This window comes from Monodon monoceros, unplaced genomic scaffold (genome assembly GCF_005190385.1).
Source record: "Monodon monoceros isolate NGI ecotype Baffin Bay Population unplaced genomic scaffold, NGI_Narwhal_1 Super_Scaffold_2, whole genome shotgun sequence".
NCBI lineage: Eukaryota > Metazoa > Chordata > Mammalia > Artiodactyla > Monodontidae > Monodon > Monodon monoceros.
In genome coordinates, this window is record NW_021703776.1 from 43,694,891 (window position 1) to 43,722,656 (window position 27,766).

The following is a 27,766-nucleotide window of genomic DNA, read 5'->3' on the forward strand; positions in this document are numbered from 1 at the left end:
ATCGCAGAACTGATGAATTCTCATAAATATAGAAAAATAGGAGCATATTTAAAAGCTTTGGTCACATTTTCTGTTCAGTACACCACGTAACACCAAGCTCATTTAGGCATACGATCTTGTTTTTAGTGGGCAAATCAAATGCTATGGTTATATTCAATATAATTTGTTTTTTATTTCACTGCTGTCTGTTCTGTTTAGCATTTTGTTTGTATTTTTATTATAGCTGTTTCACTCGATTCAGAGAACCTGTCTGGACTTGTCTAAAGCAATTGTACTCTATCAAAAGAGAATCTGTTGTAAGTATGCCATAAGTGTGAATATTGACCAAATAGACAGTAAGAAATTGGATATTTTGCCTTAATATATAATTTTATATGTTTAGGAAGCAAGACAAGGAAACCACTGTTTAGGAGTGTCTGTCTTTGCTCCTTAATTGGTGGGGTGGGGTCTTTAATCATTTTATCAGAAATTCTTTACATAGGCTGTTTTTCAATGCAAGTACCATTGAGTCTACCATGGATAAGTACGTACCATTTATTTTCCTAATTATAAAAAAGTTTTTTCAGTTTTATATCTTGGGATTTGGCGTTGTTTTTATTTGATTGCCCAGGCTCTCTTATGTCCAATTTTGTTCCTTTTAAAATGACCACATGGAGAGAGAAGGCAACAGTTAATTTATTGACTATATTTTGTTGACAGCGCTTCTTCCTGAACATTTTCTATGTCAGATATTGGATTTTTTAGGGAACAAGATTTTCCTATCGTCATCCCATCTTAAAATCATTACCAACAAAGTTGTCTCTGAAATACTAAATATCAAGTTGTATGTTAGTATGTTTTTAAATTTCCATTTGTAGGTCATTTAAGAGTATAATTTCTGTATTTCTGAGACTATGAGAAGTTTGTCTGTTTCTGACTACTGCCAAACCCCTTTCCAGTAATCACAAATTAACAGTTGGGCATTTTCCTTCATTAGTAATCTTTTATGAAGACTGTTTTTCGGAAGTACAAAACCCTAGGACTTAGAGGCAGAATTTTGTAAATTACCTGTGTTACTATTTACTAAGTGTTGGAGCTAAGACTTCTCCAGGGCTAGAACTCCATAGTCTTGGGTATGAGGAATCCAGACACATGACACACTGCCCCCAACATTCCTCTGTCCCATATCCAGTCAGCCACAAATGCTGGTCCATTTTGTCACCTACTTTGCTTTCAGATTCTCCCTGCTGTACCTCTTCACAGCCACCGCCTTAGTTCAGGCCACCATCAGCACTCTTACTTGGTTTGCTGCATCAGCTTCCTAACTGATCTCCCTGCCTCCACTTTTTCCTTCTCCAGCCCATCATCTGCACTGCGGTCAGAGCGCAGTCAGCAATCTCCCAGAGCTCCCAGCGGTCAAAGCTGGGACAATTTGAGCAACAAAGTAAATAACTGATTGTATTAGGTTAGAGCCCATGAAGTAAGATAAATGTCCATTAAGTGTGTATGGAAATAAACAAAAAAACAAACTGATATTTTCATGATATTAAGTCTTCCTATCCAGAAACATAGTTTATATCTTTTTAGTTGGGTACTCTTGAATACTGCTTCACAGAGTTTTAGAATTTTTCCTTTACAGGTATTGGGTATCATTTTTTGGATTTATTCTTATGCACGTAATATTTCTTTGATACAGTTCTAAGTGGAATCCCCTCTTTAATTATGTTTTCTATATTTTTGCTGCTGGAGAATAAAAATATATCTGACTTTTGTGTTAAGCTTATATCCATTCACATTATTAAATGCTGCTATTATTTCTAAGAAAACAAAAAAAAACAAATGGGGGAGAAGAGACAGTTCTTGCTTATAAAATAATTGCAATTAATAAATCTAGAAAGAATGAGGGAACCACAGAATCACCATTAGGTAAATACCACAGTAAGAACTCTGGCAGGCAAGATTCACTGAAAGATGTTTTAATTAGTGAGTGAAAGTTTGAGGAGAAACTGGACCTTTACATAGTCTTCTGTATTTACCCCCCAAATTTTTAATAATTACAAAAGGAAAAAACCATAATTTTACAGTGGGGAAATCCAGTAGACATGACATGAACCAAATGATGGAGGTTAACACTGTCAGTAATAATGTGTGTTGATCTCTGGTAGCCCTGATATGAAACACCAAGAAGGGCACTCCACCTCTGCGGTTTCCTTCCCCCAAGTCTGTAACCCCAGTCTAATCATGAGAAAGTAGACAAACCCAGGTTGAGGGACAGTCCACAAAATTCCTGAGCAGTACTCTTAAAGGGCGGCAAGGTCATAAAAGACAAAAAAACCTGAGGAACTGTCACAGGTTGAAGGAGACTAAAGAGGCTTGACAACTCAATGTGGGATCCTGGAAAAGAAAAAGGACATTAATGGGAAAACTAGGAAAATTCAATAAGATTGTGTTTAGGTAGTGGTATTGTACCAATGTTATTTTCCTAATTTTGATCATTCTACCATGGTTATGTAACATTAGGGGAAGAAGGGTACACAGGAACTCTGTATCCTATTTACAATTTTTTCTGTCAGCCTAAAATTATTTCAAAATAAAGGTTTTTTAAAAATGTACATTGGGGCTTCCTTGGTGGCACAGTGGTTAAGAATCCGCCTGCCAATGCAGGGGACGTGGGTTTGAGCCCTGGTCCAGGAAGATCCCACATGTCGCGGAGCAGCTAAGCCCGTGTGCCACAACTACTGAGCCTGTGCTCTAGAGCCCGTGCTCTGCAGCAAGAGAAGTCACCACAATGAAGAGTAGCCCCCGCTCACCGCAACTAGAGAAAGCCCACGCACAGCAAGGAAGACCCAAAGCAGCCAAAACTAAATAAATAAAATAAATTTATTTTTAAAAATAAATAAATAAAAATGTACATTGGATCACATTGCTTCTCTGCTGAAAAGCCTCCAATAAGTACTTAAAGTAAGGTGTATACTTCTACTCCATGGCTTACAAATTCCTACACAATCTGACCCAGTTCACCTCTCCAGCCACTTTTGCTCTTACCCACGATGTGACCTGAGGCCTTTTGCACTCACTGTTTCCTCCATCTGGGATGTCCCTGCCCTCATTGTCTCTAGTGGCCCCGTATCCTTCAGAGCTCAGCTTAATGGTCATCTGCTCAGAGATGCCTTCCCTGACCACCCAGCCCAAAGCAGCTACCAATCACTCTCTCTTACTCGCCACCCTCCCGCCCCCAATCTGGTATTTTTCTTCTTGTGTTTTGATTTTGTTTTGAGTTTTGTATTTTTTATTTTCTGTCTGCTGCCGCTTGAACATAAACTGCATCAGAGCAGCGTCCTCATGTGTCTTGTCCATCTCTTTATTCCCAGTGACAAGAACAGTGCCTAGTACATATGAGATCATCCATAAATTTGTGCTAAGTGAATTAATGCTGCCAAGCTAATTGGTTTTGCAGTTCTTTGGTTCCCTTATCAGGGCACATCTGAAAATCTAATTAGGAGTTAAACATGAAAAGATTTTTATTTGTCTCTGAATTAAGTCCCAGTTGAGTGAAACCTTATAAGTAGAAACATTTGAGTTATCTGATACCTGTATTGCACCTGAATTTTAAACTTCTATAAATTTATTTCAGTAATTGAATTTTAAAATTAAAATTAAGGAATGAACATCCCTTCTTGGAAGATGACATGGTCATCACTAAGTCATCCAACCTGTAGCCTGATGCCACTCAAACTTTTTCCACCTCCCTCTGAGCAGCACTGCCCATTACCAGATTCCAGCTCTTAAAATGAAGCCTGTCTTTCCAGTCCAAGTTTAATCCTCAAGTGTGTAAAATAACCAAAAATGGATTCTCAAGTGCTTCAATCTACTTAGGTTTATTTAGGAAAGAGTACATTTCACCACCCTTGTAGTCATTCAAGTACCATGAATTGGTTTCTTCCTAGCCTTAAGTTCATGTGTTCATTTGTATGTGACTTGAGGTTTCAAGGTAAAAAAGGTGACAGTAGCCTCATACTGTTATAAACAAAAGTGTGAAATTTTTCCTTATTGTGCAGTTGAGTCGCATATTAGTAAGTGGAGAGGAGGAAGAATGGAAGGTATTAAAAAACAACAAAGCTTCATATAATTATAGGAATTTAAAAAAATTACCTGGAACCAGGACATAAATATCAGATAAATATTTAGAGTGAAGTATACAGCGATAACAAGGCAAAAGTTATAGTTAGTTCAATTTCACAAGCATTTAATTAGTGCCCTGCATAAGACTCTGTGCTCAGCCTTGGGAATCCATAGTTTGGATGAGGTCCCTGTCCTGAGAAAGCTTAGGTTCTCACGGGAAAGATAGACACGTTGCCCACCCACGGACACCCCATTACCAGGTGCCGAGAGGGCGCTGCTGTCACAGAGAAAGAGGGATCACCTGCTTCACATAGGAAGTAGCTTTTGAGCTAGGCTTTAACCAATGAACTTGATTTTGAGAAACAGAAGAGGAAGGAGGGTAGTCACTGACCATCAGGAAGAATGGATTCTAAAGCCTCTTCTCCGTGGAATGTTGAGTGTAAGCTAGTCACAAATTAATAAGGAAGCAGTCGGAGCTTTAACCTTCACTTTTGGATTCTTGGTTCCTGGCTAACGTTTTACAGCTGTTGTTGGGGGGATAGTGTCAGGAATGGGATGCATTCTGAAAGAAGTCTGGATTGTTTATGAAAGCAGACAAGAATCCTGGTAACATTTAGAAAGCATTTTTAGAGACAAATGATTGGTAAATGCGTCAGTACAGAAATGTGAAATAAGAGTAGTGTTCAAAGTGTGTCCCTAGCAAAGTCTGTGTTCAGAGAAAAACCATTCTGGGAAGCTCCGTGTCACTGCTTGCCTGTGGCTCAGCTGTTGGTGAACGTGTATTCGGACCAGTAGCTGCCTAGCAGCCCACGCATCCATTGTGTGGATGCACTGCATTGATCAAATCAGTCCCCAAGGTAGGGAAAGAGAATGTTTTGCTACTATAAATAACTAGGCTATGATTATATCTGTATATACATCTTTGTGCCCATTTTACTACTTCCTCAGGACGTAGTTTACTCCTAACAGAAGTACAACGTCAAAAGATGTGTACAATTCTGACTTTTTAATATTTACTGCCAAATCAGTCTGTAGAGAGCTTGTACCAGTCACTTTCTCACCAATAGCACCCTCTGAGGTTGTCTTTAAAAAATAAGGCCAAATATATGCAAATATTGAATCATTATGTTGTACGCCTGAAACTAATGCAATGTTGTATGTCAGTTATACCTCAATTTTATAAAATAAGAACAAAGAGTAAGGTCAAGATCAGGTATTAGCAATTCAGATTGGGTTCCAGCTCTGCATTTTAAAAATCCACCAAGTCACCAACTTGATTACCTACATACCCTCAACCTCCACCCCCTGCTTCAGCCAAGACCTATGCCATGGATAAGGTATTTGAATTGCTTTACAATCAAGTGGAATGTAACTCAGAAAGCAGGGATCAAAAAGTCAGGAAGAGGGAATAATAGGGGGAAACTGGCCCTACATTATAGGCAGCCACAAAAGATTCCCACAGTCATACGTGACAGACCCAACTCTTCTATTTCAGCTCGAAGCAGCACATTATCAGCTCGCTTTTCAGTAAAGAGGTCATTTTCTGGTTCTGATTACAGAGCACGAAACGTACTGACAGATGCACTCAAGTGAATTTGATCTCTCGTTTCGTAAATGGAAGAGCAGCATGAAAGTTAAATGCGGTGGAGGCTTACCTTGTAGCCTTCCACTTGGATTTAATTTTGTCTCGTTTTTGCCTCTAGAAGAGAGGGGACCTTGTGATTTGTCTCTCTCCTCTCTGTAATAAAAATGTTCATTGTTCATGGCTCCTTTTGGTCTTTTCTCCATCAGTCTTGTCTCAAGAAGAAAACGAACTGGGAAAATTTCTCCGATCCCAAGGCTTCCAGGATAAAACCAGAGCAGGAAAAATGATGCAAGCGACAGGAAAGGCCCTCTGCTTTTCTTCCCAGCAAAGGTGTGTGGCCTTCACTGGGGCTGTGTTGTTGGGGGAGGTCTCCTGAGAACCTGGGACCCACTCATTCATGAAGGGAACCTCCTACTGGGCTTTAGAAGGCTCTTGCCTGCGATTGAGGAGCTCCTCTGTTCACAGTTGTTAGTCTGTTCGTACTTAACTCTGATTCGGATAACATGTATAATCTTTTTCCTTCCCTATTAACTTTTTTTTTTTTAAACATCTTTATTGGGGTATGATTGCTTTACAATGGTGTGTTAGTTTCTGCTTTATAACAAAGTGAATCAGTTATACATATACATATGTTCCCATATGTCTTCCCTCTTGCGTCTCCCTCCCTCCCACTCTCCCTATCCCACCCCTCCAGGCTGTCACAAAGCACCGAGCTAATATCCCTGTGCCTTGCGGCTGCTTCCCCCTAGCCTATTAACTTTTAAAACATGTTTTCGTATTTCTTCTGGTCTATAGTTATACACCAGTCACCATGAGTGCTATCCTAGGCTTATATTTGACCTTCAGTGTTCCTCATAGCAATCCATCCAGTCCCCTTCCAGCAGCTGACTAAAGCAAGAGCTTAATGAGACCAGGCAGAAGGGTTCCCCGAGTGCCCTCTGGGGGCAGTTAACTTGAGAGGGGTGCTGTTCAAGATGCCCTCCACGGTTCTGCTCAGACCCTAGATCAGCAGCATCAAAAGCCTCACCTGAGAGTTTGTTAGCAATGCAGAATCCAGGCCCCACCCCAGAATTACTGAATCCAAATCTGCATTTTAATGGGTCCCCAGCTGTTTTCTATGCACATTCAAGTTTGAGAAGCTCTGGTGCAGAGAAAATTGTAATAGATCAGTGATTTCTTTTTTAACACTACCATAACTTACGTTCAAGGTCCATGTAGAATAAACAGGAGCCACTGCATAGAGTCACACTTTGTATCTGAGAAGGTGACATTCCTTCTCTCCTCCTCCTTCCCCAGTAACTAACAAGCCCCCCAAAATGTCAGTCACTAATATTAGGCAGACTTTATACCTAAATAAGGCTTGTAGGTAGTCTCCAAAAATATTCGGGCCACAAAAATTTCACTCACCCAAACTGTCCAACATTTTCTTCTGCTGTTAATTTTTCCTCACTGCTTTCTCTCCCAGTGGGCCAAAAGCAGGCCACCACCTGTTATACATGTGTTCCTATGAAGATCCAAGAAAGGTGGGGTGGAAAGAAAGAGAACCAAACGTGTGCATTTTTCAGTGGTTCCCCCTCCTGAGCATTCTGGTTCACTCTAATGACATTTGGACCCCAACTTTCATAGTTGAATGCAACAATTTCCAATAGTTCTCTACCCCAGTTTTCCAAGAGAAGTGTTGGTTTATAATCTTTGATTGCACCTTTTAATCTTATTTATAACTGTTTTCCTTGCAAAAATAATACATACTCATTCTAGAAAAATTTTAAAACAGGAACAAACCAAAAGGAGAAAATTAAAAACAACCCAAATTTTGCTAATAGAGATTGACTTGCTTTTAACCCCTTGATACTTTCAATGCATATACGCTTGCCCCAGTCTTACAAGGATCATTGATTCTTGAAAAATCTTTCATAAATTCTTATATATTTATTTATAAATATATAAGCATTATATATTTCTTAAATTATACATATAATTATCACTAATTTCAGTGGGAAAACTTCTTATACATACCTTCATGCCAAGATTACCATCCATTTATGGGAAACAAGCCAAATCCTTGGACACAATCACCACAAGAGTTACTGTTACTGATCATATAATTATTTTATAATGTTGCTATCCAGTTATACACTTTCATAGTTTTGTACAAAGTTATCTCACAAAACATATGGTACCTTAAGTTTATATAGTCTAACCTTTGGATACAGACAAAAACAGTAAAAGAAATCAACCAAAACAATTTAAATGATACTGTAAACCAGCAAACTGCCCTGTATCCATAAATTAATGTAGCTTGGACAGCTTGCAATTTTGAAGCTGGCCTCCTGCAAGATGACTGATTCCATGGTACTCAACTGCTCACGAGGCACATGAAATCCAAACTACTTCTCTGCACATGAGGGAAGTAGGAAGATTACATAAAACTCCCATAAAGTTGAATTCTCAAACCTCGAATGGACATAATTTGGGATTTGCCAGAATATATTTTTAATATAAACAGCAGCATACCATACAATTTTTGAATAGTATTGCATACTGATTATTTAGCAAATTGATTTTTTGTTTAAATAATCCTAACTTTCTTTATGTCCATATATACCTTTTTAAAAACGTCCATAGCATATTATTCCATTATCTGGGCATGCCATGATATGTTTAACCCAAGCCCTCTGTCCACTAGTGTCCACTTCTACCTTTTCCTACTAAAGAATAAAACATCTTTGGATTAGACCTTTAGGTGCTTTATTAATTATTCCCATTGGGTAGATTTTAGTGAATGGAAACGTGGGCCAGTCTTTCACTGAAGTTTGATGTTTCCAGTTATTGGATTTTTTCTTGGTCTAGACTCAGTCCCTTATACCACAAGTGAATGGGTTTTCACCTTTCTGATTTTATATGAAACAAGTTACAGAAAAAAATGAGGTGACTTTATATGCCTCTTTCTTTTCTTCAAGATCTGAACACCTATCATCATGTCATTATATCTTCAAAGGTTTCTAACTTTATAACAGTCAAAGAAATCAAGAATATTTTATTCACAAGACTCTGTTTCAGCCAGTTTAGGAAAATTGGCAAACTCTAAAGGAAGAGATAAAGGAGACCAGAAATGAACAGGATTCTTAGAGGAACAGCTGAGGACTCTTTCTTTAAATAGAAGTCTCCAATTTTATAAACCTTCATACCAGCATTTGTTTTACTGACTTCTTTGGTAGTCATTGCTACAACAGCCCATTCAGTTTGATGAAAAGTGAGTATTAAATTTAATCCAATGGTGATAAAACACAAGCTTACTTTATGGCACAACAATACATTTTTGAAAACAGCCTGCAACATCTAGGTAGGATGATGTGAGCAAGCTATTTTTAGAGAAGTGCTGAATATTTAACAATGATGCTTTACAGATAAGAGGAAAACCAGAGAAAAGAGTAAAAGGATTTTTTTTTCTTTTAAACAGTTTATTGCCCCATCTATAATCTTAGAGTGCTCTGCGTATGTCTTCAGACATTGATGGAACTGCCAAGAGCTGACTTCAGCTCACTGACACCATTTTCCCCTTCACCTTAACAAGTTTGCACTTAAATTGAGATGTAAATACTAATCTTTTATTTTTTGAACCTATGCCCCACAGCTTCATGGAGACGACTGTATTTTAAGAGTATAATTCATCTGACATTACTCATTTGGGAGAGGAAGATGAAAGAAGCACTATCCTCCTTCCCCTCCCAAATAAATATTTTATCCAAAGTTTGATATGCATCAAACAATTTTTGCTGAACAAATAATGGTATGTTATGACGAGTATTATAATTATTTTATACCCACTTCGTTGTATAATATACATTCATTTCTGGTGTAGTATCCTTAAGTTTTTTGTTTTTTTTTTAAATAAGAATCAAATCACATAACCTATCTGAAAGTGCCTAATACAGTAGACCCTCAGTAAATGTACTTCTCCCACTTCCTAGACCATTTAAAGATGCTTCTGTTCGTACTTCATTCTCTGTGACTATTGAAGCAAGCAGCAGATGCCCTGGCCTTTGGAGAGTAATCCAGAATGGCCTAGACAGGGAGACCTCATCCTGCACACATCCATGCCTTCCCAAAGAGCCAGGCTTCAGGGAGGCAGAGGGCAGGGAGTGGCCAAGAAATGGGAAATAGTCATGCCTTGACCTTCCTCCGTTAACACAAGATTGGTTCCAGCTTTAAAGAAGTACTCTGCCCAGGCATGAGGCCACCCCCAACAATACTGATGGAGAGACTCCCCAGTGATAGTTAAGTAACAGTAATCTAAGGGATCAGCACATGGATAATCATCTCTGGTTGACTCATCCGTTCACATACTTTTCAGTTATAGTTCAGCAAGTATTTCTGCAGCCTCGGCTATGTTTCAGGCACTATTCTAGGCTCATGAGGTTAAGACTGGTAAGCTATCAAGGATTCAAATTGCTGGCCCTCTTAGTTTCACTATTGTGGCTTTACCCTCTTGTCTAGGTTGGCCTTGCGAAATCCTTTGTGTCGCTTTCACCAAGAAGTGGAGACTTTTCGGCATCGGGCCATCTCGGACACTTGGCTGACTGTGAACCGCATGGAGCAGTGCCGGACTGAATACAGAGGGGCGTTATTATGGATGAAGGACGTGTCCCAGGAGCTTGATCCAGACCTCTACAAGCAAATGGAGAAGTTCAGGAAGGTAGGAGATTTCATAAGGGTTATCAAAAGGGGTACCTGCTGGAAGGTAATGAGATGTGATTTGAATCCCTCTAGTAAAGAAGATGTAAATCAAAAGCACCAAGGATGCAATTAATCATTGCTGGTGTCTCTTTATGTGACAGAATACCAATTAATGTGATCTATAATTCTCTAAGGATAAGATAGAAGAGACAGCTGGAAATTGCTGGGATTTCGTAACTGGTTTTAATTAAAGTCAGATTTTCATGTAATGTGCACTTTTTGTAAGGCTGTCACTTGTAGATGCTTCTTCATGCATAACTAAAAATCAAGATTAGACCAAATGAAACCGGAAGGTAAGAACAGACTATTGGGGAAATCCTTTTTAATTGCTAATGAATATTAAAATTAATAGAGTAATAATGCGCCTTTGTTGCGTTTAGTTGTAGGATTAAATAATGTGGCATTGACTCCATCTGCAGCAGACCCTTCAGCTATTTGTATGGGCAAAATAGATAGCTGAGGAGATGGATATGCTCTTAAATTTCCCTGAAATGACTGGTGAGCAGCAGAGGAACAATGTTTCATTGTTTGTTTAAGTGTCCGTGTTCATTTAGCTGTTTGGAGATTTGGCCCTGCGAGGATACATTGCACCACTAAGTGGCAGTCATACACTGAATATTTATGAAAATGCAGCGAGATTTGCGTGTGTGTGTGTGTGTGTGTGTGTGTGTGTGTGTGTGTGTGTGTGTGTATAACCTTGGTAGGTCTTTGTTTGGTCGACTTGGATATATTTCAGGGTATGAAAGACCAAAAAATCAAGCAAATGTTAGGTTTGACATAATATTGTGTCAATTGTCTAACTCATTTCAAATGATCCATTTGTAATTGTGGTATTGCTTAAAATACCTAGATTTCTAAGTACATGATTGCAGAGCTGTGAATGGGAAACCCTGCTGGTGTGCAGGAGGTTAGATGTGTGGGATGTGGGAGGATGGGGGGAATGTGTGGAGAGGGGGAAAAGAGGGGCCTTCTGTTGCTTAATAATAGGGTCACCAATTGTTGACCCAGGTATTAGATTGACACAAATTCTTTTAAAAGACAAGTTTTACTTTGGTTTGTAATTTAGAATCCATCTCTATGAAGGGACTCAGAGTCCATTTTCTTTCTGATCATAGATGGCATTAGTGTGTTAGCAATATCCAATTCCTTAGTAAGGCATGTTTCTGAGCTCATGGAAAATCGGAACTGAGCAGTTCCTTAAAGATGAGCTAGTGAAACTCACTCATTCTATAAAAGAGAAAACCTTAGGCCCCAAAATAGTAAATAAAACTTTTCAAAGGTTGATCGCTAGATGTTGGCAAGCCCAGGCTACATTTGAAATTTCCTGACTTTTTAATCAGGCTGGTAATTTGGTTTGTCTTTGACACTTTATTTGGGGGTTGGAGGAGGATGGAGTGGAAAGGTTAAAAAAGGAAAAAGGAAACAAAAAACCCAACATTATCTGCAGGGTGTGATGCCAGTCACTCTCTATCTGTTACCTCATTTAAGCCTCACAATAACCAAGACACAGATTTTATTTTACAGAGGAGGAAAACGATACCTAAGTAACTAGCAACCAGCACAAGATCAGACAGGGAAATGAAAGTCAGAATCCTAGAAAATATGCATAATTTTTTCTTTAAGAGAGGAAAGGAAGGGAATTAAAGAACATACCTAAAATCGACAAAAGCATTTTCATAGTAACAACTCTCCTGTGATTTATTCATTCAACAAACATTTATTTTGCACTTTCTATGTGCTAGGTAATAAAGTAAACATAAAATTATTTTGGAAGGCAGGAGAATTTCACGTGAAATTGTGTTTATTTGGTTTTGTTTTGAAGGGTGGTTACTAGCTGTGTAAGGATGAAATAAACCAAGCCCTTTGTCATTCGGTTTGAATGTTGAAACATTACCCACTCTGTAGTGTCATCAATCTGTCGATTTTGGAAAATATGGGTTTTTTTTTTAAAAAAAAATCCTTTGCCATGCAGAAGTAGCTGAAGCAATGCCTTACTCCACAATCCCATGTGTGCTGGATTTAATTTAATAGCTGAACATGGTGTACTTAGAATTTAGAGAAATAATTTTTTTAAAAGAAGTCTGTATTCAAGTGTATATTTGATTAGACTAGACTCTCCACAAGGACAGGGACATGGTTAGTTCTCTTTACTGCCACAGTCCCAGGGCCAGCCCAGCAGCTGGTCCAAGTTAGCACCCATATCCGATGGCCAGAAGCGAGCCATGGCATTTGAGTGCCAGATTCATGCCTTCTCACACCTGTAGAGCTTTCCCACCACATGCAACTGACCTTATAATGTTTGGGAAATTGATATATACGGTTTTGCAGGTAAGAAGTAGCATTATTAGTTTGTGGCTTGCTGCCCTCTTTGGAATGAATTTAAATTGTGGAGGTTGCTATTTGCATGGAGTTCATAGCATGAATCTTAACTTTGAGTCAGCTTTAGTGTTTTGTCCCAATGGGATTCCATTTTAAACAGAGTCTCCATTTATCTCTCAGGAAAGTGTTACTGAAATGTGTTTTCTGAGTCCTCTGGGAGAGTGGTCCAGCTCCCTTGGAGTCACCGTGGGAGGGGGAATTTAGTCTTCTCAGAGCCAGCTGCCTCCCTCACATTCTAACTGATGAATCCTGAACTAAATTCTGTTCTTTGGGTTCATACTTTCTGAGGAAACAACATTCTAATTCATACTTCACAACTGTGACCCCCACCCCCGGGCTGGTTGCAATCTTTAGTGTGCACTTATTCATTTATTCATTCATCCAGCAAATGATATTGAAGCCCACCTTGTGCCAGGCCACCTGCAGTGGGATACAGTAGTGAGTGAGCAGACACAGAGGCTGCCCTGCTGTCCCGGGCAGTCACTTGGAGACAGAGCACGTAAACACGGTGTGGTAAGGTGAACCGTTGTCTCAGGTAGCACATGGTGCCACAGGAACACCCAGGGCGGGCTTCCTGGAGGAAGTGGCATCTAAACTAGCCCTGAAGGATGAGAGGGAAGGAGCAGGGCGGAGGGACTAGGGACAGCAGAGCAGAGTGCCAGTCTGAGGAAGCAACGTGGACAAAGGCCTTTAGGTGAAGGCAAACAGGATGAGATTAGCTCCTTTCAGATCCCTGCAACCAGAGTATGAAAGGCAAAGGGGGTGGGGGGCAGATAAGCAGACCACAGCTGAAGGGACATCTCCCTGAGGGCCGAGGGGAATGAAGGGTGTTGAGAAGGGGAAGGGAATGATCCAATCTGTGTTCTCACAAGCTCGCTCAGATTTCATTGGGGAGAAGGGATTGGAAGGGCCCAAGCCTTGAGGCTGGGCGAGCCACAGACGAGACAGGGATACCCAGGGAATGAAGTGGGAAGTGGACCAGAGAGAAATAAATGTCCTGTTCTGACCTCCGCCAGACTCAGTAACAGCACCACGTTAATTACAGAGCTCTTCATTCGTTTTTAGAAATGAGCAGAATAAGTATAAATAAATGAAGAGCAAGATCAAATGTACTTTCACTTCCAACCAAGGCATTTTTCCTAGTGTTTTCAAGATGCTAAGCAACTTTTTAAATAACACGCAGTGAGCATGACCGAAATGATGAATGAGAAACTTAAAATTAAGCAAAGCAAATGATCTGGTTTCATTCTGGCACCCTTTGAGAACACGGGCCCGATGACAGAGCTCTCGGTGGCAACATTAGTAAGCATTTCTTTTCTTTCCTTTTTTATTTTTTAAACATCTTTATTGGAGTATAATTGCTTTACAATGGTGTGTTAGTTTCTGCTTTATAACAAAGTGAATCAGTTATACATATACATATGTTCCCATATCTCTTCCCTCTTGCGTCTCCCTTCCTCCCACCCTCCCTATCCCACCCCTCTAGGTGGTCACAAAGCACCGAGCTGATCTCCCTGTGCTATGCGTCTGCTTCCCACTAGCTAGCTATTTTACGTTTGGTAGAAACTTTGTCACAGCTTACCCTTCCCCTCCCCATATCCTCAAGTCCATGCTCTAGTAGGTCTGTGTCTTTATTCCCGTCTTACCCCTAGGTTCTTCATGACATTTTTTTTTTCTTAGATTCCATATATATGGAATCTAAGCATTTATTAAGTGCCTATCTTTGGGGATGGAAATACAAAGAGGTGGGAAAGCTTGATCTCAGCCCTCAAGAAGGACCCTGCTAGTCATCTGTTCCTTGTCAAAATTACCATGGTAAACAAGACACCTGGAGAGTGGGGCCGTGTGTAGCTCTTCTCCTAAAGACCAAATAATGGGAAATGGTGGATGCATTTAAATGGGCAGGGCTGGGCTGCTGTTGCCATTGGAAACGCTCCTGACAGTGTGATGCACCCCAGGAGGGAAATGGATGGGAGAGGAGGCCACAAAGTATTTTATGAGCAGTTACAACGTGTGATATATGTGCCCTTTGAAGGCAGAGTAAAAGGGTATAACTTAAAAATAGAAGTCAGCTTCTTGTAGCAGATTACATCAGCTTAAGTTGTGAGCTCACAGAAGGGCTTTTGCAGCCTGATGCCCTTGAGAGGGTCCTCCTGGGGTCAGTTAAGTGCCTTGTTTTTCTTGAAAGTCAGAAATGGGATAGAGGGTAATTATTCTAAATGGAACAAAAGCTGTGCTAGGTGTAAGAAAATATTTCTGAATCCTCTAAAGAGATAATATGGAAATGTATATGTGGATTAGTTGGAGTCCTTATAGACAAGAACAAGGGAACTGGCATTTTAATGAGGGCCATTTATTAAGTGGCTTAATGAAATCCTACAGCATTTGTCTTGTGTTTCATCACCATAATTCAAAAGGGTATCAAAAAGGTATTGTAGGGAATGTGAAAGATACACTGGTGTTCTCAGGCTTGTATCTATTTAAAAGAATGCTAGATTTTGGAGAGCTGTGAATTCGCTAGACATATTATCGAAGGGTATGTTACCGTGAGAAGGTTTGTTAACAAATGGTGGTGGCTTAATAGGTGCGGACATATTAGAGTCATCTGTCAGTAGTGTCCCTGTGTCCCCACTGAAGGTTTGGGTCTGTGGAGCTTGATCAAGGACTAGTAAACAGCAGTATTGACATCAGAGGGTTTTTTTTCCTGTGGACAAAGACTTGGGTTAATTAATTTGACAGTATCATTAATTACTGCTGAAATCATTGGTCTTTGTCAGAGGTCGGGCTCTTTTAGCAATTGAGGGCAGGTCCCATGGGATCTGCAGATGCCAAGTAACGTAGGCATGTCACTGCTCAGCCATCTCCCTGTACTGCAATAAAGGCCTTTCCTTTTTGCCTGAGCCATCCAGCTTTCAGGCTTAACCCAGTGTTCTGCCTCTGTTCAGGGCCAAGGGCGGGGCGGGGCTCCACCCAGTTGTGTTGAGTGAGTGTGGAAAATGTCAGGATTTGGTCCATACAGTAGACCAGCAGTAAGTATCTGTGAAGGCAGTACCTTGACTCCCAGGGCTTTGCCCAATTCATACATAAAAGCGGAGGGAGGATTTGACCCCTTATCTCTCTGTCTTTTCTGGTTCTAAAATTCTCTGCACTGGCTTGAGTCCTTTGATGAGGTGAAAGTTCCTTTTGTAAAACTAACACACACTATCATATCTGTTTCACAACCCTCCATCTTCATTTGTTGGTATTTGATGTGTGCTTGTTATTTGTTTTGGTTGTTTAACTAGGGTGCCTGTTTTTTGTGGTCCCCAAGATTGAATCTAGCTGCTAGCCTCCACCCTTGGATTGCTGTTTCTTTATACTACCTAAACACCAAAAGAAAAATATGCTATTTTCACATGGCACGACGGGGAAGGGAACAGATCATTATGCCCTCGCTTTCATTTCTGAATTTCATGAGATGAGGCCTTTGCGGCCTTGTATGTCTTTATTGATTTTCTCCACTGAACTTGGTGAAGAGCAAAAACTAGTTTCAGGGTTAAGCCAAGACCATGTGGAAAAGCATGCATGAAACAGCTAATTCTTGCAGAGCTGATGGCTGGCTGGCTTCTGCTAGTGACTGGAAATAGAGAGGAGGAAGAAGCATGACCTCAGAGTGGGGTGGCGGTGTGCTCTGTTCCCAGCCCTGCCTACATCAGCTGTGACAGCTCCGATTGGGGTAATAAGCCGGTTGCAGTTTCTCATCCACTCAAGAAGAGGGTAGGTACTAGATGATCACCAAGCTCTCTTCCAGCTGTAATATTTATAGTTTTCCTCTAAATCGTTAAGCTCTAAAATCATTAAGCTCATCAGTAAAGAAGTATATACACTTGAGCAGGGCTAACGTGTCCTTTTTTTTTTTTTTTTTTTGCGGTACGCGGGCCTCTCACTGCTGTGGCCTCTCTCATTGCGGAGCACAGGCTCCGGACGCGCAGGCTCAGCGGCCATGGCTCACGGGCCCAGCTGCTCCGCAGCATGTGGGATCTTCCCAGACCGGGGCACGAACCCGTGTCCCCTGCATCGGCAGGCGGACTCTCAACCACTGCGCCACCCGGGAAGCCCTAACGTGTCCTTCTGTGTAGTGTTTTCCTACTACAACCAAGTTATGGTCTTGTTGCATTTGCTTGGACCTTTTGCTGTTGCTCTAATCTTGGACTCTGGAAAACAAGAATGTTTCACTCCTAATTCTTGGGTAGAGGAGCGCTTGGCGTTTACAAAGTGTTAATATTTGTCTCTTATTCAGATATTCATCCTTTCGCCAGGGTCAGAAACCTGTGGCCCACGGGCCAGCCGCCTAATTTTGTAAGGTTTTTAGCGTTAACACAACCATGCCCATTCATTTACTTATTTTCTGTGGCTTTCACAATTCCATGGCAGAGTCGAGCAGTTAAGGACAGAGACTGTGGTCTGCAAAGCCAAAATATTTATGTTCTGCCCCTTTACAGAAAAGTGTTTGCTGTCCTCTAATTTATAAGCACCTCCAGTACATGTTGAAGATGGGTTTTTATCATAAAATGTACCATCTTAACCATTTTTAAGTGTCCAGTTCAGTAGTGTTAAGTATATTCATATTGTTGTACACAGATCTCCAGAGCTTTTTCATCTTGAAAACCTGAAACTCTATACCCATTAAACAACCACCCTCCATTTTCCCCTCCCCCAGCCACTGGTAACTATCATTCTACTTTCTGTTTTTAGGAATTTGACTACTTTAGATTACCTCATATAAGTGGAATCATGCAGTATTTCTCTTTTTATGACTGGCTTGTTTCACTTAGCATAATGTCCTCAAGGTTCATCCATGTCGTAGCATGTGGCAGGGTTTCCTTCCTTTTTAAGGTTGAATAATCTATTGTATGTATGCACCACATTCTGTTTATCTGTTTATCTATCAATGGACACATTTGGGTTGCTTCCATCCCTTGGCTATTGTAAATAAGGCTGCTACGAACATTGGTGTGCAAATAACTCTTCAAGACCCTGCTTTTAATTCCAAATACATAATAAACAAATATAGTTTATTTTTAGTGTTATAATCTCTCTTTAGTGTTTTATTTAATCCTGCCATTGAATAAAATTGAGACTCAGGCTATGCAAGCAAGGAGTCATTTGATTTTGATGTTATCATCTTGGAAGATACTATCTGCACATCCTAATTCATAATTCAGGGACTTCCTTGGTGGCGCAGTGGTTAAGAATCCTCCTGCCAATGCAGGGGACATGGGTTCGATCCCTGGTCTGGGAAGATCCCATATGCCGCGGAGCAACTAAGCCCGTGAGCCACAACTACTGAGCCCCCGTGCCACAACTACTGAAGCCTGTGTGCCTAGAGCCTGTTCTCCACAACAAGAGAAGCCACCGCAATGAGAAGCCTGCGCACCACAATGAAGAGTAACCCCCATTCGCTGCAACTAGAGAAAGCCCTCGCGCAGCAATGAAGACCCAGTGCAGCCAAAATAATAATAATAATACACTTATTTAAAAAAATAATTCATAATTCATATTGTCTAATTTCTATAAGAATGGTAAATATTTGGACTCTTAAAAAAATAAACGTATGTAATACCGTAACAGCTAACGTGTCAGCTTAAAGTAGATTTTTTTCCTCTGTCTTGAGAGAGGTATAAAATCTTTGCATATGGCATTTCTCTGTTTTGAAGGAAAAGCTTGCTTAACTTTCAAGTTTCAGAGTGGACTCTGGGCAAAAGTTCATTATCAAAGTGTGAACTGATCCAGTCCAAAGATAGTTTTCCTTTTGCAAGACTGTCTGGCTTTTCTTCCTAAGACTTACATGTCTTGGATGGCATATGCAAGCCTGGTCTGTAGAATTTCGTGGATGATAATATACAAAACATACAGATTTTACTGAGTAGAACCATCAGGTTCCAGATCGAAATCTTATAACCATGGCTTTCTCAGTGCCTCAGCAGCTAGAATCTCTCGGATGAATTCATTATTTCCATGTTTCATCACATTGTGTTTTTGGCTTCAGGTTTGGGGGGTGGCTGGTGCCCATGACACCCTCCCCGCTTCTTGAAACCACAGACTATTCCATCTGCCTCTGTCTCCTTTTGGTAGTTCTTGGAGAAGATGTCATTTTAGATTATGGTTTAATGGAAAATTACTGTATTCAAGTAGTATGATATACTACTTACTGTCTTTATAGTTTGTCTCCAAGTCTGTCATGTCAGTATATCCCTCTAGATTACCCTGTTCCTTTTGGTTAGCAGCTCAAATATCATCTTTCCCAGCTAGTCCTCTTATTCCCTCATGGTAACTTGGTTGCAATTTTTACCATCTTCAAGAATTTAGTATAAAAGAAGACAGTTGCACCCTGGTGGGTTAACTTAACACCCTCTTTTTAAATGTTTATGCTTTAGGGATCTATTCCACTATGCTATTATTCTTATTTTACAAAATGGTGGTTTACTTAGACACACAAAATAGAATGTGGATTTTATTTAATTTCAAACAGGAGCAATGTATCTACTATTGCCTGAATGCCAATAGCTTTATAGCACTGTAAGTTACTTTTATTAGAGTTAAGAGGAATTTTCTTCAAATACATTCTTCTTTCCAACCAGACTTTTCAGTGACAGAAAAAAATAATGATTTGATGGTTGTCTAAACTGTCACTTTTACATCTAACTGGATTTATAAATTGGCTATGGAGAGTTCATATTTCAGAAAGAAAGCTCTGAATCACAATCGCTTTAGGAAAACACCTGGGTTCTGTGTTAGTTTGTCATCAAGGTATATTGAAAGAATTTGAATACCACTTTTTAAACGATTGAATTATTTTTGTGAACCCCTAATAAAGCATTCCTGACAAGATTTATCCGAGCAGTATTGGCCCCATAATGGAGTCATAGACTGTCAGTGGTTTCACAGGTTTTCCTGTCTGTCAGTAAAACTCAGAATCTCCTTCATCTCAAGTCCAAGTCCATCCACACCTCAGTGTTTGAACAATCAAAAGAATGAGTCAGTAGAAAACTGGTATCTTCCATTCACAGTTCTGAGATTTAAAAAAAAGGTATTTGATGATTCCTTGATTTCTAGGGAACAGATGTAATTTTAATCTCAGAGGGAAATTAGCCAGGGAGGCCCTCATGTGACCCAGTATATGACCTGGGCATAGTAGCTCTGCTCACTACAGTGTGCATGATTCAGCTCACTCCTCTCAGAAGGCTTCCCTTTGCCTCCTTTAATGAGTTTTTAGTAAAAGTAAAACCTTAAACAGAAAGCATCAAAGTGTATGTGCTTACCCTTCAAACATAAAACTTTTCAGGACAGTTCCGGGTATAAGAGTATTATCCCAAGTGAAAAAAATTCTGTTTCCTATTCAACAATTATCCCACACTTAATCATTACACAAGATAAATGAAACTCATATTTAGGAGCCCTAAAATCTTACACTGGCCAATTTTACATGGACTCAAGGAGCCCTAAGAAGAAGCGGGCCCTTGAAAGGCCATTGGTATAACTTTGAAATGAAATTCCCACATGCATTAATCAGGCTTCTGTTGTTCTCATCAAATGAAATATGATTTTAGGGCTTGGTAACACTTCACAGTTGATTGGCTCTTTCTATCCAACTACCCATCTATCTGTCCATCCATCTATTTAAATTCACTCCCCAGCTGTGATTCTGAGACAACCATTGTCATTTAGATGCTGATTCCTTACTGTGGTTCTTCTGGTGACGGCTGACATTGGAATAAGGGATACTACTCAAGATAGATTAATTATATAAACAAATTGAGGGATGGGTTTTGTTTTTTTTTTCTGCTTTGTTCTTTTAAATCTTTTTTTTTTTTCCTGGGCCTGTAGAGATGGGACTCTGCATACTTATGAGCAAAAATAGTTCATGGGTATTAGTTCATGTTCTGAGAGGTCCAGGCAGAGACTTGAAAAATACCCACATCTAGGGAGGAAGAACCATATGGAAAGCCCATAGATGAATGCATGGGAAATAAATGAAGAAATTTCTCAAATAGACAGAAAGCTGAAAAGAAGTTAGTGGAGTAAAATATATTACATTTAGAATCTTGTTCCCTTTCCATTTTTTTTTGTCTTAAATTAGGGAAAGAAAGATACAGGAGAACCTGGCAATAGTAATTGCTTCTGGGGCAGGGGACTAGATTAGAGAGGGGTTGAGAGGAGTTAAGCAGAAATGAGAGTGAGGTTGGAGTTTTACTATATTCCTTTTTGTGCCTTTTAAATTTTGTGCCATGTGCGTGTGTTATCCGTAAAAGAATATGTATAAAAAATAATGAGAATAAATGAGATTAGAGTGGGAACAGATAAGATTTGGTAGAAGGAAAGGGATAATGACAGAAAACTCTCCTAATTTGACAAAAATGAGGAGGGTTTTTTTGGTTTGTTTTTAATAATAATAAAGGGAAGAGAGAAGACAGGCGTTAGAGGCAAAGATGGGAAGCTGAGTTCCAAAGGTGATATCATACAGGCAGCCAGATGGAGGAGGTTGGAGGGTGAAGTCATTTTCGAAAGCCCTCAGCAGGGAGAGTCATGTGAGGTGGCCAAGTGACCAAGGAATAAAAGGATCAAAAACAACGCCCGAGGGAAAACCACCAAAATCAAGAAAGATGAGAAAGTTTCCTTTAAAAGCCTTCACTGTTCTAAGAGAACTGGAATACGCAGTTCTGCTTCTCCTCAAGGGACTGGGAAAAGGTGAAGAAGTAGAAAAATAACTTTTTCCATCCCCCCTCAATTGCGTCCTAGAAGGAATGAATTCTGTGTTTTGCACCAAGTGAGAATTTAGAGAAAATCCTTTCCCAAAGATGAATCAAAGGGGGAGAGGACCGCTATTTCAGAGGGGCTTGTCTTCACATTTTCCACCCATGCTGGGGCCTTTGAGTTGGGTTGCAGCATCTATAGGTTGATATTTGATCTCTTACCTTGGGGGTTTTCTGCTGCCTTCAATGACTTGTTCCGTGTTCATCATCCACTTCTAATTCTCATTCATGCTACTTAACAGGCTCAGAGAAAAATTTTCCCTGTAGCGTCTCTCAACTCTGTTCTCTAAATCTAGCAATTTTATCAGTTCCTTTTTACTGGTAGTCTTCCAGGTTTTAGAAACTAAACCAAGAGTATTTATGTTTGTCATTAAAATTTCTTAAGAAGTAATATCAATTGCCATAAATCAATCTGCATCCCTTTGGCTTCCTATTATTTATTTATTACTAGTTTATTTTTCATATTCTCACAAGGGTGTTCTACTGCTCAAGTGTAGAAAAAAATGGAAATACATGCAGATTCTAAACCACACATATTTTTGTGTACACATTATGGACTGGGCTCCCACTCACAAAGTATACAGGTCAAAATCAGATACAACAGGGAAGGCGTAAGGACATAGTCACTCCCAGGGTTTCCAGAGGCTGCAGAGCATACTCAGGTTTCACTGGAATTTTATCATGGTCACCATAAATCAAGTGTTTTAGAATAAGAAGTTGAAACACATCTTTAATTTTAAAGCTTTCCATATCTTCCGCATCCAGGCTGTGTAGGCGATACTTCCTCACCCTCCTTCCCCAAGCGCTGCCAGGAAAAGCCAGTGATTTGTAAATTGAAGCTATGTCAGCAAAAGCATTTATTGCTACTTATTATCCGGGCCTCCGTCTGCTTTTAATTTTAATTCTCTGCTGAAAGAACTAGCTTTGCCTTAAAAAAATGTTTGCACATCTTCCACTTTATAATGAAAAGATAACAACTAAAAGTAGTGATGTGAAGCCAGACAATGGTTAGGTTTCCTAAGTTAGCCTCCCTCTTTCCCATCCGTAGTGTATTTTAGGTTTGGGCAAACCTCTTGTATACTGTATCGACCTACTTGTCACTCTTCTCTCCCTGGCATGTTCCCATTTCCCCCACCATTTTGCAATTTCAGCTAATAAATCATGTAAGTAAAGTAGACATTAAGAAATTGATGTTAGGAAAGAGGGTTTTGAAAATGAAATGAAGACTTGATTGACTTTTTCACTTATTCTTCAATCAAGAAAATGAGAACAACCAATTTCAAGAGAATGTTAAATATGAGTTGTGCAAAAGTCAAAGTACTGTTCATTTCTTGTTTAAAGCTATCTTTTTCATGATACAAAAGCACAGCAGATATTTTAGCTCCATATTGGACAATATGATAGGTTTATTTATGTTAAGATAATTAACATATTTGAATTTTTTCCCAGCCTAGGGTTTTTCTTAGCATCCTGTCTTACAGATAAGATGTAGCAGCAACTTAAATATGTATACAGTGCAGGATATTTCTGATTAAATATTTGTAAGGTGTCTTCAGTTTACAAAGCTATTTCATATTCATTACTTCATTGGAGCTACACAACTCTTCAGTAAGGGCATGAATTCTTTGTCCTGTTTCACAGCTAAGACCACTGAGGCGCCATGGGTCTGACTGACTTGCCCATAGCCACATATGTGAGTCAGTATTCGACCCAAGTCCTCTGACTCCACAGTCAGTGACCTTCCCACCACCTCTGCCTTGAGTTCCTCCCAAATCTGATAAATGGATCCCTATGTAGTGCTTAGTCGCTGTGGGAGAAAATGTTTCTGTGGTGGAAGAGACCCAGCCTCACATTAAAGTAGCAGCTACCTCTTCCAGCACGTTCCTCATCTTCTGTTCTCATTTTCTCTGATCCCAAGGGCTCATTTTTACCAGTACCCTTAAGGAGTTGTTCAGATTTTTTTTACTTCTCACCAGGCCAGCCCATCAATCTGTCTGCCTTCTGAACATCTAGTCATGTTCTGTGTTTGGCTTTTAGCGTTTCTCCCGTTCCGTCTTATCCTGTGAGTGCAATTTTCAGTAAAATGGCTGGTGTCTCCACATGGGTTCCTTGGGGCCAGGCGCCTGAATCCCACAGCAGTATACTTTCTAGAGCCCCCAAGCCTGAACGCATGGTATAAGGCTCAAGGATGGAAAGTTGACATCACAAAGGCCAGCACCCAGCCAAGGATCCTGTGTATCAGCTTGTAGGTTTAAAGCCAGTACACTACAGAAAGATTAGTACTCATAAGAGAAGAGTAACAGAGACGCTACAACAAAGAGGCACAGAAAGATAGGTGGCCTCCTGCCACATTTTCAGTAAAGGACATTTTCCTACATACCCAACTAACCCTGAGTTACGGCCTCTCTGGCCTGTGTTGTGTATAAGAATCCTCTGAGAAGTGAATTGGACATGGAGAATCCTGGGTCCCACCTAAGGATTCTGATTCAGGAAGCTGGAGGTGGGACCCAAGAGTCTGATTTTTTTTTTTTTTTTGGCTGCGTTGGGTCTTCGTTGCTGCACGCGGGCTTTCTCTAGTTGCAGTGAGCGGGGGATAATCTTCCTCGCGGTGCGCGGGCTTCTCACTGCGGTGGCTTCTCTTGTTGTGGAGCACAGGCTCTAGGCGCACAGGCTTCAGTAGTTGTGGTGCACGGGCTCAGTAGTTGTGGCTTGCGGGCTCTAGAGCTCAGGCTCAGTAGTTGTGGCACATGGGCTTTGTTGCTCCGCAGCATGTGGGACCTTCCTGGACCAGGGATCGAACCCATGTCCTCTACATTGGCAGGCAGACTCTTAACCACTGAGCCACCAGGGAAGTCCTGAGTCTGATTTTTAATGAGCTTCCAAGGTGATTTCCTTGCCTGGGGTCCATGGATCACACCTTGAGACATATTTTCCCAGCACACCACTGTGGAATAACTGATGCTCCAATGATGAGTGACCCATCAAAAAAGATGATTTTGCTCTGTTTAACAAGACAAGATATCCCTGAAGACAGGTGTCGAATGTATGAAGATTTCTTATTTTTAAAGTTGTTTTAAAAAATAAAGTTGAATTATATGGAAAAGTCACTTAAATGAAACCCCCCAAATTCTACTATCCTAAGCATTATGGTGCTTTTTGGTACTCATCATAAATGTTTGCTTAAACCCTAGAGCCTAGAGGTTTGTATATCACAGACACTCAAATACACTTACTTTGCTCATCTACAATCAATATTAACCTTGCTGGGCTTCCCTGGTGGCGCAGTGGTTGAGAGTCCGCCTGCCAATGCAGGGGACACGGGTTCGGGCCCTGGTCCGGGAAGATCCCACGTGCCGCGGAGCACCTAGGCCCGTGCGCCACAACTACTGAGCCTGCGCTCTGGAGCCCGTGGGCCACAACTACCGAAGCCCACGCACCTAGGGCCTGTGGTCTGTGACAAGAGAAGCCGCCGCAATGAAAGCCCGCACACAGCAACAAAGACCCAACGCAGCCATAAATAAATAAATAAAAATTAAAAAGAAAAAAATATTAACCTTGCTAATTAAATCTCTCTCCGGTTTCAACTAAACTTTCCTTAATGCTCTTCTGGTTGACTCAGAAAACTGAAAGAGCTGGGACGGAGCCTCAGGTTAGTTAATATCTAGAGTTGATTACTCAGGATCATGCTGCTTTGTGAGCATGTAGCAAACAGTTCCGAGAATTAATTTACACACGTTAAATACAGGGAATTTTCCAGGAGCAATCTGGCACTGTTAGTGTCCTGATATGCATGTTAAAAAAAAAAAAAAAAAAGCCTGCAGCATCACAAATAAATCCTCCCCCTCTGCATCCTTCCTCGCTCATGTGGCTTGACTATTGAGTGTAGCTGGTCTGTCCTCTTAGGACTAGATCAGCCTGAGACAGAGAAGTGTCCGGCACCGGGTTCTGCAACACTGCCGTCGTTTGACTGTGGTTTGTTACAGCTAACATTGTTCATGAGCAATGACGTCCTGGCTTTGAGTTACTTCCTGCAGTGAGTACAAACATGTTGAGAAAGAGTCACGGATGGTGTGAAAACAGAATTTCTCGTTTGTCCCAGAATGACATCCTGTGCTTGTGGCGATGCGTTAGAGGCTGTGAAATCAAAAATGAAGAATTTCAGGAACAGAGTGCTTTGACATTTCTTGACAGACGTGCAGACACTCTTGAATAGGACAACAGAAACTTTGAAGTTGAATGTATCAGTAGAAATGATGACAAAATTAGCAAATATATTATTAAACGTTTATCTTGTGCCAGCTACTATTCTAAGTATTTTATATGAATATGCTCAACAGAATTCTCTAGAGGGTAGATACTATGATCCCCTCTTCATGGATGAGGATTCTGAAGTTTAAGGAGGTTAAGTAACTTCCTCTTTGTCACACTGAATGTGGCAAGGCCAGGCGGGAAGGGGTTGTCACATGTATCCATACATCTTATTTTCTAGACCTAAAGCAGCTTCTTTCTGAGCATGTGTGGTGGGGACTTCTGGACTTGTCAGTTAAATGAGGTTAAATAGCCTCTCTTGCTTCAGTTTAAATGTTGAGTCCGTTTAAAATTCTGCTTCCTGTTAGCACTGGTTGAAATAGTCCCTTTTGGGATGCTCTTTTAGAAGCTCACCCCCCCCCCCCCCCCCTATCCTGCCCTGGAGGGCATTGGCTGACTGTGTCCTGGAGGGGCCAAGGGAGATGGTGTCCTTGAAGCCCGTGGCTGGGTTAACGCCTGGTCTTGTTCCTCTGCTCTGGCAACGTTCCAGGAGCCTTAGCCACCTTCCCCTGATGAATCACCCTAATGGCAACTCAGACTACGTTAGGCTCCAGTTTGGCCCCAGTTGGAGCCAAGAACACTCCCCGGAAAGAACGCTAAGCAGCTCCCTTAACCACCTTCCTTTTCCTTCCACAGGGCATGTGAGATCTTCTGGATTTCTCCTTTTCCACACCCTGAGAGCCCAGGGAGATACTAGGGAGCTGAATTCAGCCCTCCATTGTCAACTGCATTCATTGCTTTACTTTGATGCAGCTGACCTTATTTAGATTACAGACAGGCTTGAGAGGTAACCGTCTTGTAAATTCCCAAGCAGGTGGTGGGGCAGACCACATTCTACCTTTAGTTTTTCCCTCAGTGCTTTCCCTCCCTGGAACAAAGTTGGGCCCCCTGTGTCACTGCACACTTCCCTGATGGACCACCCAGCCAGAGAGGATGGGCAGGCTTTCTCCCTTCCAACCACAAGAAAAGTATGATCAAGTCCACCTACTAAAGTGGGAGAGAAAAACTGTGTAGTGCTTTATTGCCTAGCAAAGTGAATTTCAAACTTGTTATCTTGCTGCAGACTTGAAAACCTCATTTGGTCTGTCAGGAGCTGGAAAGTACCACTTTCTCTCTGTATTTCTCTGGTAACAGTCCAAATGAACAGCCTCCCACAGATCCCAGGCAGATCTGTGCCCCAGGCTGACAATGGAGAAGGTCAGGTACATGGACAGGCAAACAGAAAAGCACACTGACTATTTCCAAAAAAGATTAATTTCCCACAACTGGAACATACACTATGTAGGCTTTCATCCACTATACTCACTGACCATGAAAGTGAAGGAAAATTGTGATTCTTTGCATTGATAGAAAGGAACAGTGATAAAAAGAAATCAGACATGAAACACTGCACTTTAGTCCAGAAGAAATCTGCAGTTACAAAAGTAGAAGCCAATGCTATCAGCAGATTTCCTGAAAAATAACAATTAACAGTGAGAAAGTAGAAAAGCATGACAAACCATGAAGGTATACTGGTTAACTGGACACATAGCAGAGGGGCCCAGCATCTCCAGCTGAAACTCAACCAGTATTCCCAACTGTGGCTTAAATCTTCGTGAAACTCTTGCATTACGTCCAAGAATCTAAAATGGCCTTAAGTAGACAATTGTATTAAATCCAGTTTCCTGTATCCATGTGTTCTTTCAGAACCTTTTACATTATACCTCATCAGTTTCATCTCTCTGATTCTCCTCAAAACCCCTTTTGTATTTATCAACCTTCACATGGCAAGTGCAGCATCCTACCTCCCTGCCCTTCCTGGTTGTACCATCCAAACAGGAAGTCTCTTCCTTGACTTCCTTCCTGTCAATTTATGGCCACTACC

The 27,766-nt window shown here is 40.7% G+C and overlaps 1 protein-coding gene across 17 annotated transcripts in view; it reads left to right on the top strand.

Moving 5' to 3' along the window:
• The window catches only part of ICA1 (islet cell autoantigen 1), a 146,237-nt gene that overhangs the window by 25,614 nt on the left and 92,857 nt on the right, over window positions 1-27,766 (top strand). For all 17 annotated transcript variants that reach the window (XM_029233443.1, XM_029233434.1, XM_029233436.1 and 14 more), the window contains exons 4-6: window positions 224-296; window positions 5,893-6,016; window positions 10,184-10,382. In XM_029233443.1, coding sequence (XP_029089276.1) covers window positions 224-296; window positions 5,893-6,016; window positions 10,184-10,382 — 396 coding nt within the window. The remainder of the gene's footprint in view (window positions 1-223; window positions 297-5,892; window positions 6,017-10,183; window positions 10,383-27,766) is intronic.